This window comes from Oncorhynchus mykiss, chromosome 21 (assembly GCF_013265735.2).
Source record: "Oncorhynchus mykiss isolate Arlee chromosome 21, USDA_OmykA_1.1, whole genome shotgun sequence".
Classification (NCBI taxonomy): Eukaryota; Metazoa; Chordata; class Actinopteri; order Salmoniformes; family Salmonidae; genus Oncorhynchus; species Oncorhynchus mykiss.
The window spans coordinates 27,206,787-27,227,237 of record NC_048585.1 but is presented as its reverse complement, the minus strand read 5'-3'; the positions used below and the strand labels follow the sequence as shown (position 1 = coordinate 27,227,237).

The following is a 20,451-nucleotide window of genomic DNA, read 5'->3' as shown; positions in this document are numbered from 1 at the left end:
TCTTGAACTCTTCTGGCTACAAAGGACTAATGACACTTCCCTGGCCCGGGGCAGAAGGGAGGAAAGTGGTCACAAAGCTGAGACTGGGACACACAAGGCTAAATAGTACATTGAAAGTGCTGGCGGAACATCCGACTTGGATGTGTGATCATTGTCAGGAGGAGACGGAGACAGTGGAACATGTTCTATTTCAGTGGCAGAAATATGTGAGAGAAAGGCAGCGAATGTTATTAGATTTGAGGTGTAATGGGGCTGAAGAGCCAGGATTAAGTGAACTGCTGCGGAAATCTTCAGGGGATGTAGTATTTAATGATGTATTTCCTTTCCATAGGAAAACGAGATTATTGGGTAGGATTTAGAGACCTTCGCTGTCTCTGGTCCACACTCCAGTCCAGTTGGTGGCGGTAATGCAGTTTAAATTTGGTTGCCAACCGCGATATAAATTCCACAGAAGAGAAGAAGACGAAGAACCACGCCTTCTGCACCATCCACTTAATTTTTTTTTTACCGTCCTGGATGAATTGCACAGCAGTGGTTATTTGTTCGTGCTGTGTTGAAAGAAGTAGGAAATAGTTTTATATTTAGCAGGAACGCCAAGCCGTAAAGATGGGGGAAACCAGATTACCGCGTCATATGTTTTTATGGAGTATGGCAATTATTTACATGTTTGCTTTTGCATCCCTCTATGTTCAGATACCAGGTAAAACAACATTTATCTATTTATTAATTGCAATCGAAGGAACCTTATTATTGGTTGACTGTTTGTGATCATTGAAAGGTATTCAGCTCTGCGTTGTTGAGTCGGGTGGTTCCCACTTTTTTCCAAATATTTCGCTTGTGATGATTAACTGATTAATGTAGTTGCATCGGTTAAGTACACTGGGGATGAAATGACTACTTTCTGAACTAGCCTGTGTTATTGGACTGATCGGGCGACCTAATGACAATTTCCACGTGTTAAGCTAGGTTCATTGCCTTTGCTACAGTGTTACAACTCCTGTGGTGGTGCACCACTATAGCTTAGGCCTAGAAAAGGAGAATGTCTTTCGAGTGTATATTCAGTAGACTATTGTTTGATCTACATTGATTTGTTCGTATTTATTTATAAACATTAACTAGTTGTCTAGGTGAATGGCTTGTTATGGAATGGCACTACGCGTAGTAAGGGGAACCAAACATGAATGTAGGGTGGTACGAACCATCCTGATCTCGCGAGCTCACAAGTTCGTATGAGGCTAGGGCAGGCTGGCTTTATAAAGGAGAGTGTGGCAAATTGGCAGCAATAGAAGTGATGTGGCCTTACATGCTATGGCCACGTCCTGACAGCACTGGCCATTATTTTACAGATGCCCGTTTAGATATTTGCTTGGGGCAAGTGGATGTTTTCTTTACAATGGTCGTTGTCGGTGCCTTTTTTATGGCTGTGTGTCTGTTTGAGGGTTAGGATTTCCCCCAGAATGTGCACACTGAAGCTTCCTGCAAGCGCTGAGTGCGTTGGGAATAACCCGTCATCAATCCAGTATTCGAGCTTGGCTCAGACCCCAAACAGTATACAATAGATCTGACTTGTAGTAGCATTTTCACGTTTTCCCAGTCTAAATACGAACTTGTAGTCATGTTGATTTGCCATCACTGTCATCACACCACTTTACTTTATCATGCAGCCATCTTATTATGCAAATTGTATGTGAAATGTACCAAGGTAAAATACATTTTTATATTGAATCTTGGGTTGCTATTCGGTTTTGTCTCCTCAATAGCTATTGAACCAAACATTCCATTATTATGAACAATTCTGAATCGGGGAGGATTGACAAAAATCCACTTCTTATTCTTTTTAAAGACATTTAGATTTTCTTTACCAGGGGAATTTAATTCTTCAATAGCTTTTACACAAAGCACGCTATGAAAATGATTTATTCATAATCGGGGGAGGATGGATACATGTAATTTTTTTTCTATAAATGTTTAGTTTTTTACGTTTAGTCTTCAATATTTCTTTCTGTTAAATAACAGGTTGTTGGGGTGGGAGGAGGGTGATTAATGGACAGCCCCATTCACTCAGGCTGCTACACTAGTGATTAGGTCCACCTGCTAATCAACTCAGCATTCAGTGTGTGTGTCAATGATATTTACCCTTGGAATCCTTCACAGCTCGTCATCTATTCGGTGCGGTATTGTCGTCGGCTGTTCCTGTGTGGAACATTCCGTGGATTTCACTGCGATTGTAAAGAAAGGTGCAAACGCTACGCCTTGTATTCCAAAACGCCTGAAACCAACATCTTAGGCAGGATTTCTGACTAGACGCCGCCAAATTGTAATCATCATACACTCCCGCTGATGTTGGTTTCAGGCGTTTTGGAATACAAGGTGTAGTGTTTGTACTTTTCTTTACACAAACAAACATGTCCATCCTCCCCCGATTTAAGCAATAAGTCCCGAGAAGGTGTGGTATATGTCCTGTATACCACGGCTAAGGGCTGTTCTTAGGCACGACGCAATGCGGAGTGCCTTGATACAGCCAGTTGCTGTGGTATATTGACCATATACCACAAACCCCTGAGGTGCCTTATTGCTATTATAAACTGGTTACCAATGTAATTAGAATAGTAAAAGAAAATGTCATACCTGTTGTATACGGTCCGATAGGCCATGGCTTTTTAGCCAATCAGCATTCGGGGCTCAAACCGCCGAGTTTATAATATAGAATTTATCATTTTCATAGTCATGGAACGCTTTGTGTAAGAGCTATTGAAGATTGAAATCTTATTATGAAAAATTCAAGTGTGGACTTTTCTCCATCCACCCCTGATTTAGATAGTATTATCTTCATAGTCATGGTATGCTTGTTTCAATAGCTATTGATGAGAAAATCAAATATCCAATACAAAACACATTTTACCAAGGGCAAAATATGTACATGTACATGTCCATTGCTTGCAATCCACTCCATAGGCCACCTGCTGCCAGTCTGTAAAGTGACTAACTGAAATAACACATCTCATTTGACATGTGCTGGCAAGATGAGATGCATTGAACATGAAGTCATCATTACACAATTTAGTGTTTGTGTTTTACTTTATTTCTCTGCTTCTAATTCCAAATGTGAGCATACTTTCAGTTGGTCCACTCTGTGTGCCAGGTATGTCGTAGTGGCACTTCTGGTCTATCAGCTTCACCTGTCGTCTCAAATGTACACTAAATACATTAGATTCCAATTAACTGTAGTAAGACTAGCTGTATTCTTTCAGTTTTTTTATTAAAAAGTTATTCCACGCATTAATGCCACATTCCAATCAGTTGATCACAATCTTGGCTCAACCCATAAGCAATGTAAGCTTCTAAGCTCCACCTTTCCTTCATATGATCCATTTGACTGAATAGGCAGACAGCACAGATAAAACAAATGCCTTGTTTTCACATACATGACCTTTGAACTATTTAGCAGGGTACCTTAAACCCACTTACTTTAAGTATGTGAACATGACCTCTTCATTAACCCCATTCTCAATAAACACAACCCCCCTTCCTCACTGTTTTGTTTATCCATCCCTGCTCTTTGTCTCGGTGGCCAGGTCTCTATGGCAATGAGGGGGTCCTGCCTGTGCGCCTGGTGGAGCCCCGTGTGGACGGCTCCAGGCCAGTGTTGGAGCAGATACATGCCCACCCCTCCCTGCTGTGGCTGGGGCCCCGGCTGGGTCTGGACCTGGACGCCCAGCAGGCAATGGAGCTGCTCTGCCTGGCGGGGGCGCTCTTAGCCCTGGGAGCAGCCCTACTGGAGCCCCTCCGAGACAGCCTGGTGTTCTTCTGCCTCTGGGCCCTCTACCTCTCCCTCTGTCAGGTCGGTGGGCGGGGGTGGTTGTCTGTCTGTCTGTCACTGGTTTGGTTATATACTGTACAGTAAATTAATGATACGGTAAATTAATCAACATTTACTCTTGACAGGTGGGTCAAGACTTTCTGCGTTTTCAGTGGTAAGTGATCTGTTCTGGATTCTCATAAGAGCTGAATTGATAGAGCGTAACAGGCTGCAAAGCTCAGACTTTGAAAGAAATGTGTTTACTCAAGTGTTATTGCTGAACACAATGTCTACTGGGTCTGTGTGATGTCATTTTGTTATCAGCCATGGGTTTTACTGCAAGAGCATCAGTGTCAGACAAGAAACTGCTATTGGAACCATTTGCCAGTCAAATTCACTATCCACTCCTCATAATTCTGTGTTTATTACATATTACAAGCTACCGTACAGTGCACCGGTTGTCTATCTTGCGACTAGAACGGTTGTTGAAAGTGTTTGTGCATATGTATCAGTCTTCGACATCGTGCATATTTTATAGAGGTAAGCAGACTTTGCATTGAAGGACATCTATCACACATGTAATATGGTTTTAGAGTTATTGACTTTTAGCTAAGCTTGGAGATGTGCTAGAATTGCAACACATTTACTGATATCTGGTTGTAGCAAAGCAAGATGGCGTAAGGCCAGGGCCGGGCTGCCCATTAGACATGATTAGGCGGCTGCCTATGGCAGTAGATTGACAAGGGCTAAACTGACCAAGGCATACCTTTTTAAACAACACATAAAACCTCACATAATTCTTCCCAAAAACAATGACAGTTTCTTTCAACCAGTGGCTTATGGGAGTTTAAGGTGAGCTCTGGTGCCACCCTGTGATAAGCAGTTCCCACTTTGTCAAAGGCAGGGGTGGAAAATATTTTGCTTTGTCCATTCCCAGCGTGCCTCTCCAGGGTGCTGTTGGAGAGATGCATCCACCAACTTTCTGTCTATGAAAAAAATCATCTAACAAAAAAAAAATCACGTAGCAGATCTAGCCTACGGTAGGAAGAGTATGTATGGAAATGTATTAAGGCAGACACTTTTTACATCATGCACGTTTCTCCAGTCAAACAGCTGAATGTAAATGGTGCCCAATCAAATAAAAAAATGCGCTGACATGTTAGCGAACACCATATCCTAAACACATTTATTTGTAACAGGAATCAGGACAAACAAAGGCCTAAAAAAATATGAATTGTTCCACCTCTGATAAAGATGTATTTTCAACGTCATTTTGCTTACAGGGACTATTCTAGTTTTGTGGGGGTATAGGGTGGTCGGAGTTTGTTTTTGTCTCGCCTAGGGTGTCAGAATGGCCAGGACTGGGCCTGTGCAAGGCTTTGGTTTCCACAGCAGTTGCATGGAGTAGTAAATAGATAATAAATAGTTGCCTGGTTGTGTTTTTATAAGTAGTAGGGGTGGGTGTGTCTGAACTGTTTATAGTTAGCTGGCTATCCACTAACGCACACCATTTGGTTCTGCATGAAGAGAATGCCAACCTACAACCGGTTTTAAGATGCACAGCTACCAGAATGTTTTGCCTCTGGCTCTAACGGGCATTGCTTCTACTAGGCTAACTGATTCCCTGGAAGGCAGTGTCATTGGATTTGAAGCTTAGTGAATATGTACTGTATTCCACTGTTTTGAGCAGGAATTTCATGTAGCCTTCTGGTGCAGGAATTTCAAGTGAAATGTAATCTATTGATTGTATTTATTTATCAACTTTGTCATTTCTTTGAGACCTGAGATCTTGGGTTGTTGGAGTGATTTTAGTGCCCTATACATTTATAGTTATGATGTGAGGAGGACTTGGGATTTTTTTCCCAAAGAGAGCGGTATTTGATTATTAATGTCTTGTTTGATTCCCTCCCATAGGGACAGTCTGCTGTTGGAGGCGGGCTTCCTGACCGTGCTCGTCGCGCCGCTCAACCTCCTGCGGTGGCGCTCGGCATTCCGTCAGCATGACGCCGTGACCTTCTGGCTGGTGCGCTGGCTCCTGTTCCGCCTCACCTTTGGTTCCGGTGTCGCCAAGCTAGCCAGCCACTGCCCCAGCTGGTGGGGGCTCACGGGTGAGACAGGGGAACCTCTTATGACACACAACTGTACTGTTCAATGTATACTGAACAGAAATATAAACGCAACAATTTCAATGATTTTTACGGAGTTAGTTTATATATGGAAATCAGTCGATTTAATAAATAAATTCATTAGTCCCTAATCTATGGATTGCACATGACTCCACAATGAGTCAGCCAGTCAGAATGAGTTTCCCTATAAAAGGGCATGCAAAAATCGCTGAAGTTGGAGACTTATCTCCCTCACCAACTTTAAACATCTGCTATCTGAGCAGCTAACCGATCGCTGCAGCTGTACATAGTCCATCGGTAAATAGCCCACCCAATTTACCTACCTCATCCCCATACTGTTTTTATTTATTTACTTTTCTGCTCTTTTGCACACCAGTATCTCTACCTGCACATGACCGTCTGATCATTTATCACTCCAGTGTTAATCTGCAAAATTGTAATTATCCGCCTACCTCCTCATGCCTTTTGCACACAATGTATATAGACTCTCTTTTTTTCTACTGTGTTATTGTCTTGTTTATTGTTTACTCCATGTGTAACTCTGTGTTGTTGTCTGTTCACACTGCTTTGCTTTATCTTGGCCAGGTCGCAGTTGCAAATGAGAACTTGTTCTCAACTAGCCTACCTGGTTATATAAAGGTGTTCTCAACTAGCCTACCTGGTGAAATAAAGGTGTTCTCAACTAGCCTACCTGGTGAAATAAAGGTGTTCTCAACTAGCCTACCTGGTGAAATAAAGGTGTTCTCAACTAGCCTACCTGGTGAAATAAAGGTGTTCTCAACTAGCCTACCTGGTGAAATAAAGGTGTTCTCAACTAGCCTACCTGGTTAAATAAAGGTGTTCTCAACTAGCCTACCTGGTTAAATAAAGGTGTTCTCAACTAGCCTACCTGGTTAAATAAAGGTGAAATAAAAAAATAAAAATATTACAGACAGAAATACTCCTCATTTTCATCAGCTGTCCGGGTGGCTGGTCTCACACGATCCCGTAGGTGAAGAAGCCGGATGTGGAGGTCCTGGGCTGGCGTGGTTACACGTGGTCTGCGGGTTGTGAGGCCGGGTGGAGTACTGACAAATTCTCTAAAATGACATTATGACCTTATGGTAGAGAAATTAACATTCAGTCAGCGATGGCTCTGGTGGGCGGCTCTAGCAACGGCTCTGGTGGACTTTTTTTGTGTGTGGTTGTTTCTTGTGCCCAGCACAAGGTGCACCGGTGTAATCATACTGTTTAGTCAGCTTCTTGATGTGCCACCTGTCAGGTGGATGGATTATCTTGGCAAAGGAGACATGCTCACTAACAGGGATGTAAACACATTTGTGCAGAAAATTGGGTAGAAAAGCATTTTGTGTGTATGGAAAATGTATGGGATCTTTTTATTTCAGCTCATGAAACATGGGACCCACTTTACATTGCGTTTATATGTTTGTTTAGTGTATCTTCGGGACTGCAACTAAATGGGAGTCTGTTGGGACGTTGGGCTGAAATTGGGTCTCCTGATCCCAATGTCATCAGGCCAGTGTCCCAACAGCTTCTGGACCGCAACTAATTGGGAGTCTATGTTCAATGGTACGAGTAATGTGAAGACTGGTTGAGCAATGATAACATTACTCATGCTTGTAGATTTATTAATAAAGGCAATGAGAAAGGAGTGTGTGTGCTTGGCTATGATTGTAAAGTGTGCATCATGTAAGAGGTGTGTACCTCACCCAGCGGCAGTATTCTCATTAACTTCCATGATGGTAATGATGATGCCTGGAGCCTCACTCCACATCAGTCGCAGTTCAGGAAAAGTGTCAGCGATTTAAAAACGTGATTCCAAAAAAGGTGTGAGGTGCAGTGTTATGGGTCAATCTTTACTCATCCATGTCTCATATCCTCCCTCCCCTCTGTCACCCCATCAAACCCCTCCCTCTTCCCAGCGGTGAAACACATGTTTGAGGCCCAAGGCATCCCCCTGCCCTGGTCCTGGTTCATCCAGCAGCTGCCAGACTGGTACCTGAAGCTGGGGACTGTCGGTCTGTTGGTGACCGAGATCGCTGTGCCCCCCCTCTACTTCGCCCCCATCCGCCACCTCAGACTGGCAGCCTTCTACATTCAGGTGTGTGTGTGTGTGTGTGTGGTTACACCAGCAGCTGCTAAACATGAGTGTGTAAAATGTCTAAGAAAGGATTGAACACACTGATATACAGGCTTTCAGTTTGTTTTCAATGTTTCCACCCGCCGCCTAAATCGCTATCAAGTGTTGAGGTCTGGCTGAGAGAGGAGAGGTTCAGAAAAACGCCTGCCTACAGTACAATTTGTCTAGTCTGTTATCATCCAGGGAATCGCCAGACTGCTGCTATAAGGCTCTAGATGTGTGTGTGTGTCATTTGTGTGACATTTGTATGCTTGATGGTGAATGAATGACACCTAACTATACACATGTCTAAGGGGAATTTGAGTGTTGCAGGATTGCGACCCCACACATGTAATTTGCACGATGCCTTTATCTAACTATACCTACCTACTTCTCTCTGTAACTGATAACCAGGCAGTGTACCAGGTGAAGTTAATGTTCGTGGGGAACTATGGCTTCCTCCCCTTCCTCTCCCTGGCTCTGACTTTCTCCCTGTTGGACGACGACCATATCAGCTACTGGCTGGGCCACGGCAAGAAGAAGAGCGCCAAGAGTATGACCTCACTTCTCTTCTTATGCAACTCTCACATCTCACATTTAACACCAGAGTAGACGTTCAGGCCAGCTTTCTCCATAAAACAGCATTATCCACACCCAGTATGGTGTTTTAAGCTGGTGGAGGGTACTATAAAACACAAAGGCTGTTACAGTAATGATCAGCTTCCTTTCGTTTCCTATTCTGCCTTGCCAGTTGGCCAGCACAGTGAGGGGTGCATTGCTGAGTGCATGCCAGCAAAACACTGGTTCAGTTCCGATGGGTGTCCTTGAGTCTTGATGGCAGGGAGAGGAAAAAGGGTTCATTGTTTTATTCTCAGGCAGAGTGGTCTGATCTGTCAGGTGTTATCCTGTTTAAGTACTTCTGTGATGTATTTTGTTAACATACAGTTAACATTCCTAATGTCCTAAAAGGGTAACCCCTTAACGTAACTTACAAAATACATTTTTAGTAGCTGGACAAAAACAAATGATGGACTCTGTGATACTAAGAGTACCTAATCTAATTAAGTTGTTTTTTTGCAGCCTGGCACCAAACCATAATGTCATTGGTGTTGCTGGCTGTATTTGCTGCCATCATCTATGGAACTAAAGTGCTCTTCACACTGGAAATGGACTGGGAGACCAAGACTATGACCTCTAAAACCGGTAGGTTAACAGTGCATTTGGTATTCAATCCCCTTTACTTGTTCCACATTTTGTTACGTTACAGCCTTACTCTAAAATTGATTGAGCAATTTTTTTAAATCGACACACTATCCCATAATGACAAAGCAAAAACAGGTTTTAAGATTTTTTGGGGCAAATGTAGGTTTTTATCAATGATCTCTCAGCACTTTGCTCTGTTCATATTTGCCTCTATCCTGACTAGTCTCCCAGCCCTTGCCACTGAAAAACATCCCCACAGCATGATGCTGCTACCACCATGCTTCAGGCCAAAGAGTTCAATCTTGGTTTCATCAGACCAGATAATCTTGTTTCTCATGATCTGAGAGTCTTTAGGTGCCTTTTGGCAACCTCCAAGCAGGCTGTCATGTGCCTTTTACTGCGGAGTGGTTTCCGTCTGGCCACTACCATAAATGCCTGATTGGTGGAGTGCTGCAGAGATGGTTGTCCTTCTGGAAGGTTCTCCCATTTCCACAGATGAACTCTGGAGCTCTCTGAGTGACCATCTGGTTCTTGGTCACCTCCCCGACCAAGGCCTTTCTCCCCCGATTGCTCAGTTTGGCTGGGCGGCCAGCTCTAGGAAGAGTCATGGTGGTTCCAAACTTCTTCCATTTATGAATGATGGAGGCCACTGTGTTCTTGGGGACCTTCAATGCTGTAGACATTTTTTGGAGTCCTTCCCAGATCTGTGCCTTGACACAATCCTGTCTCTGAGCTCTACAAACAATTCCTTTGACCTCATGACTTGGTTTTTGCTCTGACATGCACTGTCAACTGTGGGACCTTATATAGACAGGTGTGTGTGCCTTTCCAAATAATTAGAATTTACCACAGGTGGACTCCAATAAAGTTGTAGAAACAGCTCAAGGATGATCAATGGAAACAGGATGCACCTGAACTCAATTTCGAGTCTCATAGCAAAGGGTCTGAATACTTATGTTAATAAGGTATTTCTGTTTTTTTTACTTTTAATACTGCAAAAAAATATAGAACCTTTTTTCACTTTGTCATTATGGGGTATAGTTAATCCATTTTAGAATAAGGCTGCAATGTAACAAAATAAGGAAAAAGTCAAGGGGTTTGGAGACTTTCCGAAGGCACTGTAATACTGTATACCCAGTGACTCTGTAGGTTAACATCTATATATTACTGTATACCCAGTGACTCTGTAGGTTAACATCTATATATTACTGTAAACCTAGTGACTCGGTAGGTTAACATCTATATATTACTGTATACCCAGTGACTCTGTAGGTTAACATCTATATATTACTGTAAACCTAGTGACTCGGTAGGTTAACATCTATATATTACTGTATACCCAGTGACTCTGTAGGTTAACATCTATATATTACTGTATACCTCGTGACTCGGTAGGTTAACATCTATATATTACTGTATACCTAGTGACTCGGTAGGTTAACATCTATATATTACTGTATACCTAGTGACTCGGTAGGTTAACATCTATATATTACTGTATACCTCGTGACTCGGTAGGTTAACATCTATATATTACTGTATACCTAGTGACTCGGTAGTGTTGCTTTATTTTATTTCCTGATGGATGTCAATCAATAATTGTTATGTTAATAGTTAAGTGATTTTGTTTCATGTATTTGTCCTGTTTTGTAGCCTTCACCCAGCAGCAGTTTGGCAATTGGTTGAAGCTTGTGACAGGACCCACTATCTGGGTAGGAGTTCTCTCTCTCACCTGGGAGGTGGTGGCAGCCATGCTTGGGTGAGTAGGCTATATCATACTAAAACAGTATCTGTAATAAAGTTTGCGATTCAAAGATGGTAAATCTTAGGACCAGGAGTTTTTCAATTGTGAAATACAGTTGAAGTCAGAAGTTTACATGCACTTATGTTGGAGTCATTAAATCTCGTTTTTCAACCACTCCACACATTTCTTGTTAACCAACTATCATTTTGGCAAGTCGGTTAGGACATCTACTTTGTACAAAAGTAATGACACAAGTAATGTTTCCAACAATTGTTTACAGACAGATCATTTCACTTATAATTCACTATCACAATTCCAGTGGGTCAGTTGTTTACATACACTAAGTTGACTGTGCCTTTTAAACAGCTTGGAAAATTCCAGAAAATGATGCCATGGCTTTAGAAGCTTCTGATAGGCTAATTGACATCATTTGAGTCAATTGGAGGTGTACCTGTCGCTGTATTTCAAGGCCTACCTTCAAACTCAGTGCCTCATGGGAAAATCAAAACAAATCAGCCAAGACCTCAGAAAATAAATTGTAACCTCCACAAGTCTCGTTCATGCTTGGGAGCAATTTCCAAATGCCTGAAGGTACCATGTTCATCTGTACAAAGAATAGTACGCAAGTATAAACACCATGGGACCACATAGCTGTCATACCGCTCAGGAAGGAGACGCGTTTTGTCTCCTAAAGATGAACGTACTTTGGTGCTATAAGTGTAAATCAATCCCAGAACAACAGCAAAGGAGATGTGAAGATGCTGGAGGAAACAGGTACAAAAGCATCTTTATCCACAGTAAAACGAGTCCTATATCGACATAACCTGAAAGGCCACTCAGCAAAGAAGAAGCCACTGCTCCAAAACAGCCATTAAAAAGCCAGACTACGGTTTGCAACTGCACATGGGGGACAAAGATCATACTTTTTGGAGAAATGTCCTCTTGTTTGATGAAACAAAAATAGAACTGTTTGGTCATAATGACCATTGTTATGTTCGGAGGAGAAAGAGGGAGGCTTGCAAGCCGAGGATACCATCACAACCATGAAGCACGGGGGTGGCAGCATCATGTTGTGGGGGTGCTTTGCTGCAGGAGGGACTGGTGCACTTCACAAAATAGATGGCATCATGAGGTAGGAAAATTATGGATGGATATTGAAGCAACATCTCAAGAATTCAGTCAGGAAGTTAAAGCTTGGTCGCAAATGGACAATGACCCCAAGCATACTTCCAAAGTTGTGACAAGCTGGCTTAAGGGCAACAAAGTCAAGGTATTGGAGGTGCCATCACAAAGCCCTGAACTCAATCCTATAGAACATTTATGGGCAGAACTGAAAAAGTGTGTGCGAACAAGGAGGCCTACAAACCTGACTCAGTTACACCAGCTCTATCAGGTTGAATGGGCCAAAATTCACCCAACTTATTGTGGAAGGCTACCCAAAACATTTGACCCAAGTTAAACAATTTAAAGGAAATGCTACCAAATACTAATGGAGTGTATGTAAACTTCTGACCCACTGGGAATGTGATGAAATAAATAATTCTCTCTACTATTATTCTGGTATTTCACATTCTTAAAATAAAGTGGTGATCCTAACTGACCTGAGACAGGACATTGGGATTAAATGTCAGGAATTGTAAAAAACTGAGTTTAAATGTATTTGGCTGAGGTGTATGTACATTTCCGACTTCAACTGTAGATCTAGTTCCACTGCATTTGCCGACCCCAGAACAGTGGTCTGCCCCGTTGCAGCGTGAGTCATCCTTGTTTTGTGTTTAATGTCCACTGATCTCAGATCTGTGTTCCTCCCCCAGGTGTGTGTGTGTTAGAGGGTGTCTCTGGAAGCTCTGGGGTCTTGTCCAATGGGCTGTCATTGTCTCTGCTGCAGTCGCCGTGTTTGCTATCAGTGTGGTGAGTCACACACAGCCTTCTGATTGTGAATCATTTTAATGAAGACAGCATAAATCTACCTAATTGGTCTGTTGGAGTTGGCACTGTTTATAAGATTCTCTCTGATTGGTCATGGTGTTGTCCCCAGGTGCCCTACTCGTCCATGGAGCAGGTGTACAGCAGTAAGATCCTCCCGGAGGTGAGACAGGCCTACAGCCTAGTGGAGCGCTATAGACTGGTCAGTGCCTACAGCCTGGACAGCAGGGTGGGCGGGAGGTCAGAGGTCGTCCTCGAGGGCAGCATGGACAAGAATACCTGGACGGTAAGAGAGCGGGGACCAAAATAATAGTTTTGGCTGAAAAGGTTTTGTTTTTTCTCAGATTTCACAATATTAGACATGGAATGTCCTCAATCACATGATCTTCCTCAACTACTTGACTTTTATAAAGTAAAACAATCTTATATAGTTCTGCGAAAGGTGTATCGTGTTTCAATGCACCTTTCCCAATTGGCCCTCCTAGGAGATAGAGTTCATGTACAAGCCGGGGAATGTGGGCGTGGCCCCTCCAGTGGTGGCCCCCCACCAGCCACGGTTAGACTGGCAGATGAGCCAGGCAGCCCAGGGACTGGCCGAACAGAGCCCCTGGTTCACAAGCCTAGTGCACTGCCTACTGCAGGGCAATAAGGATGGTATGTACTCTGTGATAATGACTTCTATTTTTCAATTAAAGTGAAGAGCACAGACGTCTTTGTTTTAATATGAGGAAAGCGCAGGTTGCATCTGGCAGGCTACTTTTATTTTGGCTCTTAATGGGTGTTTTTAGGCCTGTGGCCTTTTCTAGGATCAGCTCCCCCTCCTGTCTATGTAATCAATAAGATTATGATATTAAAGGCAAAACTGACCCTAGATCAGCACTCCTACTCTGAGACGCTTTATGAATACGGGCCCAGGTGGGTGTGATTTACTCACACATTGTAGATCATTGACCTTCCAACAAAGGAGAAATATCAGCAACACTCAGATGACCACTCACCTGCATGCTGCACTACGTTTCTCACACATGACTCTCTATCTCTCCCTGTGTCCCAGTGGTGAGACTGATCCAGACAGACTCAGCCCAATACCCATTCAGCCAGGCCCCCCCGGTCTACCTCCGAGCCAGCCTCTACCAGTACTGGTTCACCCAGACCGCACAGGACTGGTGAGCAGCCTACGGCTTCCACTTCAGCAGTGGGTGTACTGGGGAGAGAGTGCTAATGGTTAACCCATGAATTCCTTAGATTATTCATTCATAAAATCAGTTAAGATATACAAGTGAACTTAAATATTCACTATATTAAGTGATGTTATTCATAAAATGCCCACAAAATGTACAGTATTCTATTCGTCAGAATTCGATGAAGCCACTCGATTCAACCAGACAGAAATCAAATGTTCCTATGGTAACGAGTGGTGTATTGGTTGTCTTCCCTGTCAGGTCTGGTCCTAAAGAGTGGTGGAGGAGAGACTATTCAGAGGAGTTCTATCCTGCAGTGCAGCTGGGTGACCCTACCCTAGAGGGCATGCTCAACCAGCATGGACTCAAGGTAGCAAAGCCTTTTTGCTCAACTGGGTTACGTTGTAACTTTGTGTTGTGCTAATAATATCAGTACTGTGGCTTGTGGTGATTGCCCCTCCAACTCCAGATGTGGTGCTGTATTGGCTATATGGAATTCACGCTTCCCTTTGCTTGTGTGTGTGTGTGTGTGTGTGGTGTGTGTGTGTGTGCTGTATGGCCAGGTGTACCAAGTCTGATTTCTCAGACATGCATACCAACAACACTCACACTCTTACGTGTCTTTGTTGTGTATGTACATGTGCTTACATATTAACTTTGTGTGCAGGAGACGTTCCCGATTCAGCCCAGTCCTGACTCTCCTCTGGCCCAGGCTCTGAAGCAGGTACGGGGCCACGTTCAGACTCTACCCGGCCACCTGGTGCTCTGGTCCCTCCTGGCCACTGTCGCCACTATCTGGCTCTTCAAAACCCTGCTCTCTGGGGTCCTGGGGGGCCGAAAGGCTAAACCCACTCCGGCCGAACCCAAGGCCAAGAAGGCTAAGGCCCAGCCAGCAGCGAAAAATGCCTCGGCCTCCAGTCTCAAAGCAGGGAGGGAGAATTCTGAGGAGAGTAGACGGGATGCTGACAAGAGCCCTAAGAAGAGGAAGTGATGTGGGACTGCTGCCGTGGGACTTCCTGTTACGTTCTTGTTGTTGCCCCTTGTCTCGGGATGGAGGGCGGAGAGAAGGGGTGTTACCTACATGTAAATCTCAGGTGTTTCTACAGTAACTAACAATCCGACCAGCTCTTTCTACAGTAACTACCAATCCGACCAGCTCTGTGACTCGGAGACCACCACCGTGGCCTTGTATTCAGTCAGTTCTCATCACTCACTCACTCACTCACTCACTCACTCACTCACACACACCCATATATTGCACATACACAAGCAAAAGCGTCTATTTTCTCTGTGCCTCCTTCCGTCACCATATTCTCAGGTCCACCTATGGATGAGTCTTCAGACATGCCTACGGGCGAGTCCCTGGCATCACAGTACAGTGGTGCTTTGTTATGAGCTGTTTTTGAGCTTTGCCATCTGTTCTTCAGGGAACACTCTATCTGAATTCTGGGAATGCATTCATCCATTTTAACGGTTGCTGTCCAACAGTTTTAATCTTGTGCTATATCTTTAATATGATATTCAGGCTGGGTGCAGTTATTGTACCTCAGTGAACCCTTTCATGGACCGCATCAGAACTTTTTTTTAAATTTGAAGTTGTCAAGTGATTCCATGTAATGATATCTATACCCGACCACGAGAAACTGTATAGCGACATCGTCAAGAATACTGTATTCTGAAAGCTTTGTCCTGCTAAACCTTTTGCCTTTGAACAGCAAACCACCGATTTCTAACGTCAAAATGATTATTAATATTTTTTTAACAGCTTAAAATGCTCCTAAGAAATCTTTATATTCCACATCTGTGTATATTTGAGACGTAGTATTACTTAAGCTTAGTGTATTAGGTTAAAGCACTGCTGCAAAATTACTGGGCTCTTAAGGAGAAATTCCAAGCCCTTAGGGCGCTATTCAGTCTATCGCTGAGGCGGTACAGATTGTGTGACTACAATGTAAAAGTACTTTTTACTGGTCCGTGTTTAAAAATTTAAAAAAAATCTTAGCTGTATATTGAAACCGAACACTTAGATTTGACAAACTACAGATGGAAAAAAGACAAATGTTCAGTGCTCGTCAGAAACTAGACTTTCGATCTTGTCAAATCTAGTTGAAAAGGTGTGCCTGTCAATACCAGGTAAACTAACAGGTCTGCATGTTATGTTAAAGGTCAACAACAAAGGGACTGTGGCTTGGAGCTTCAACCCCCGTTTTTAGATTTGTGGGTTCAGTTATTTTAGTGATTTGACCTGGGCTGATGGTTTCTATAGGAACAGAGACCAATGACCAATATGTGGTGCTCTTTGTTTCTGCATTTTATTCATGACAAATGTACAGTGTGAAAGAGCCAGTGGCTCTCTGGTAAGGATCTCACCAATTTAAGTATGGGGTTATAGGGTCAGCTCCTGAGTGGCTGTGTTGACACTCAGTAATGGTTTTAAGGCTGGTAGATGTCATGGGGGTGAATCCCTGGGGTCCCCTCCTATGAAGAAACTCCTGGGGGAAAGGTGGGCACTTCGTTTTTACATTTATTTTCATTTATAGACGACGTGCCCACTTACAGGAGTATCCCCATAAGCACTGCTCTTTGCTGTCTGTATCACAGAGGGAACCCCAAGAATTTGCCCCCTTCTGCTTATGTTATCACACCCTTCTGCCAATGTCACCTTTATGTGGCAGCCACTCCAAGTGGCCTTGACTCACTGACCTGCAGAGTCCTCAGTAGGCAACCGTGCCCCAGAGTTCAAACCTGTAAACCCATGCTTATGGGGCGAGATCCTAACGCCAGAGCCCTTCACTCTTATGCTTTGCTTCATAATTTGACACAGAGTTCGGTTGATATGTATATTTGGCTGTGGTTAAAAGTTTTCTTGAGTGTGTTGGTTGGATGAATGGAAAGATTTGCTCAAGCATTGCTTCAAATGTTTTATCAACAAAGACAGTTGCATCTGGTTATCTCCGTTTCATACTATTAAAGATTTGAAATTGTGGGTAAACCTTTTTTGACAGACTTAAAATATTTATTTTGTATATGAATTAACCCCCCCCAAAAAATCTGTATAATATTTATTTCACGATTATGCCACAGGAAGACTGGCCACATTACTAGACAAGGCACTGAGAATGAGTCCATAGTGAGGTTGTTTTGTGGGAGCCTGAGCCCTGTTTGTCCTTCCTAGGGCACTGTCCAACTCTGTCTGAGGAGGATAGTCTTTGGGCTCGATTCAAGCTGTGTCGTGGAAGTTTGCCGTTAAATTTAAATAGCGCTAATGTTCCCGCATTCATGGTAAATGCTTCATATGTCGGTGCAATCGGAAAACATTTCTGTAGTGCTGAAGTTCAGATTGAATTGTGCTCTTAGTAGTCCCACAGTGCTGCCCTCCACTGGTCAACATGTGTACAACATGTAGCAGCACTCCTCACAGCTTTATCAGAGGGAGAGTGAGGACTGTGACGTGTGTGTGTCTCTCTCTCAGCAGTCCTGGAGCAGGTCATACGGGCCACCCTCTACCACCTGGTGTTTGTCCTCCTCCTGTTAAAACACATATGTCATCTGGAGTTATGGTATCACCCCTAGAGCAAAGGGGCCACTTCACCATGAATTGTTCAATGGCATTCATATTCATGCACACATATTTTCTCGATGGTGGTTGGTATACAAGTAAAATAGGGTGGGGTCACTTACAGGGAGCTCAGATGGAACTGGTTCACTTGTGGCAGGGGCGGAGTCATAAGTGGGGTTAACAATGTTGGGGTTGCAGATGGCAGGGTTGCAGTCTGGAGGCGTCTCGTCCTCTTCCTGCAAAAGAGGGCAAAGGTCAATTATCAAGTTCGAGGTTCCCCATGTTTTATTGTGCGTTAGCTTCTGAACAAACAGAATATCAGTAAATAGCTTTGCCTGCAATGAGACAAAAAGTCATTGTTGCACAACATTCAAGACATTCAACCAACACACTCACCTTAAAGTAGTGGAACTGGAACGGTTTGGTCTTGTGGGTGTAGAAGTGGTAGCCTACGAACCCAGCCCCAGCCATCAGCGTGATCAGCAGCACAACTCCAATCCCCATCCCTGCCTTGTGACCCGCGTGGAGCTGGGGGACCAGTCACAGATAGGGTCAGAAGTCAGACACAGGAGTCCACCAATACCTGACCTTACCAACTGATTTATGATCGGTTCTCACAATTTGAATCAGTCCGAATCTTAAACTATAAATCTGATCAAGGACCAGTAGTTTAGCAACATCTCGTCAGCGATCAAGGAGAGAAAATAAACAGAAAATGATGTAATAATCTCACCACTATCCAAGGGGGTGGGGCTTTGAGGGGTCCCTGCAGCACATGGATGATCCCATTGGATGCCAGGATGTCGGAGTCGACGATGAAGCGGTCGTTGATATAACGGGAGGAACTCTACAGAGAGAGATCAGGATGGGACCAGTTTGAGCTCACAGACTACAATCATGAGGTGAAACTTTATTTTCAGTGGTGAACTATTCTATAATATGTGGACTATGAGGCTGGTTCAGTAGCTAATTTTCTCAAACATCTTAGTCCAATCTAGGAGACCTGGTTAACCAGGGAAACATATAATACATTCATATAACGGGGACTGAAAAACAACAGAGAACCTGAGTGTGGTACAGTGAGTGAATGAACAAAGTACAGTAAGTACAGGGTTGATGTGTACAAGTACTGTAGCTCCATGTCTCACCAGGGCCTTGGGGTTGAGGAAGTCAACGATACCCAGGACAACGAGGCTTTGGCCCAGCCGGGTGCGGATACGGCTGCCGTTGGTCAGGTCTTTCAGGGCCAAGGCCCGGCCCTCTGAGAGATGGTACTCCATGTCCCTGTGGGTCAGTGTCTGGGCGATACAACACAGGAGAGTGAGTGCACACATTTATACATATGCATGTTCATATAAGTCTGAGTAAGGACTCTATTCAATCTGGATCACTGAAGCGGTACAGATTGGTCATTTCCGATTGGGCCGACATGCAGCGTTTACCAATAATGCAGTCTCCGCTAACGTGGGAAACAATGTGTTTGATGTATTTGACAGCATTCCACTTATTCACCTCCAGCCATTACCCTGAGCCGGTCCTCCCCAATGAAGGTGCCACCAACCTCCTGTGGTTATATTTTTAACAAAAAAATGCTTCTCTGCAAAAATCTGGGTAAAAGATTGAAAGGAACGTGAGTCTAATTCAGTGTATTTAGTAATTGCTTGCTTTTCTAAAGTCTACCAACTAAGATAATTAGACAAGCTAGCTACTCGGATTTGCGGGAACTGGAACACGCCGTCGTACACGTCGATCCAGAGCATCCCAAACATGCTCAATGGGTGACATGTCTGGTGAGTATGCAGGCCATGGAAGAACTGTGACATTTTCAGCTTCCAGGAATTGTGTACAGATCCTTGCAACATGGGGCCGTGCATGATCATGCTGAAACATGAGGTGATGGCGGCGGCAATGGGCCTAAGGATCTCGTCACGGTATGTCTGTGCATTTAAATTGCCATCGATAAAATGCAATTGTGTTCATTGTCTGTAGCTTGTGCCTGCCCATACCAAAACCCCACCTCCACTATGGGGCACTGTTCACAATGTTGACATCAGCAAGCCACGCGATGCCATACACGCTGTCTGCCATCTGCCCTGTACAATTGAAACCGGGATTCATCCCTGAAGATCACACTTCTCCAGCGTGCCAGTGGCCATCGAAAGGTGAGCATTTGCCCACTGAAGTCGGTTACGACGCCGAACTGCAGTCAGGTCAAGACCCTGGTGAGGACGACGAGCACTCAGATGAGCTTCCCCAAGACGGTTTCTGACAGTTTATGTGGAAATCTTTCGGTTGTGCAAACCCCCAGTTTCATCAGCTGTCCAGGTGACTGGTGTCAGACGATCCCGCAGGTGAGGAAGCCGGATGTGGAGGTCCTGGGCTGGCGTGGTCACGTGTTCTACGGTTGTAACTAACATTTTTATTTTATTATTATTATTTTGGATATTTAAACAGGACAAATCTCTATGGGCATGATGCCTCTGGTGGTAATGTACAGGGCTGTGTGTGAGTAGCTGTGTGAGACAGTGCATACACATGTTCGGGTGTGCATCATAATGCATGTCAGTGTGTCTGACAGGGTGTTCTTGTACCTGGTTCTGGTACAGTCCGGTATTATCAGGTACAAACAGAGTGGACTGGATGGTCAGGTTACTGAGGCGCATCATAAACTGTTTTCCTGACACGGACATCTGGGAGTAGTTCAGGATTTGCTGCAGGTAAAAACGACACCGGATCAGTAACAAACCACTGTGAGTGAACAAACAGTAAATCGAAACCTGAATAGAATGATACC

The 20,451-nt window shown here is 43.9% G+C and overlaps 2 protein-coding genes across 3 annotated transcripts in view; one reads left to right on the top strand and one right to left on the bottom strand.

The window, feature by feature from the left end:
- Window positions 1-471: 471 nt before the first annotated feature.
- On the top strand, window positions 472-17,090 carry LOC110500165 (lipase maturation factor 2). The gene is made up of 14 exons (XM_021577359.2): window positions 472-700; window positions 3,576-3,841; window positions 3,946-3,974; window positions 5,714-5,907; window positions 7,848-8,026; window positions 8,459-8,597; window positions 9,125-9,247; window positions 10,901-11,006; window positions 12,806-12,902; window positions 13,030-13,203; window positions 13,403-13,571; window positions 13,972-14,083; window positions 14,360-14,468; window positions 14,766-17,090. Exons 1-14 carry the CDS (start codon window positions 607-609, stop codon window positions 15,087-15,089), a joined length of 2,115 nt encoding a protein of 704 aa, XP_021433034.2. The 5' UTR covers window positions 472-606; the 3' UTR covers window positions 15,090-17,090.
- stab2 (stabilin 2) overlaps window positions 16,389-20,451 on the bottom strand; it is a 40,147-nt gene continuing 36,084 nt past the window's right edge. For both annotated transcript variants that reach the window (XM_036957507.1, XM_036957508.1), the window contains 6 exons: window positions 20,249-20,368; window positions 18,806-18,955; window positions 18,391-18,504; window positions 18,054-18,185; window positions 17,780-17,893; window positions 16,389-17,626 (listed from right to left, as the gene is read on the bottom strand). In XM_036957507.1, the coding sequence (XP_036813402.1) occupies window positions 17,567-17,626; window positions 17,780-17,893; window positions 18,054-18,185; window positions 18,391-18,504; window positions 18,806-18,955; window positions 20,249-20,368 (690 nt within the window). In that variant the 3' untranslated portion in view covers window positions 16,389-17,566. The remainder of the gene's footprint in view (window positions 17,627-17,779; window positions 17,894-18,053; window positions 18,186-18,390; window positions 18,505-18,805; window positions 18,956-20,248; window positions 20,369-20,451) is intronic.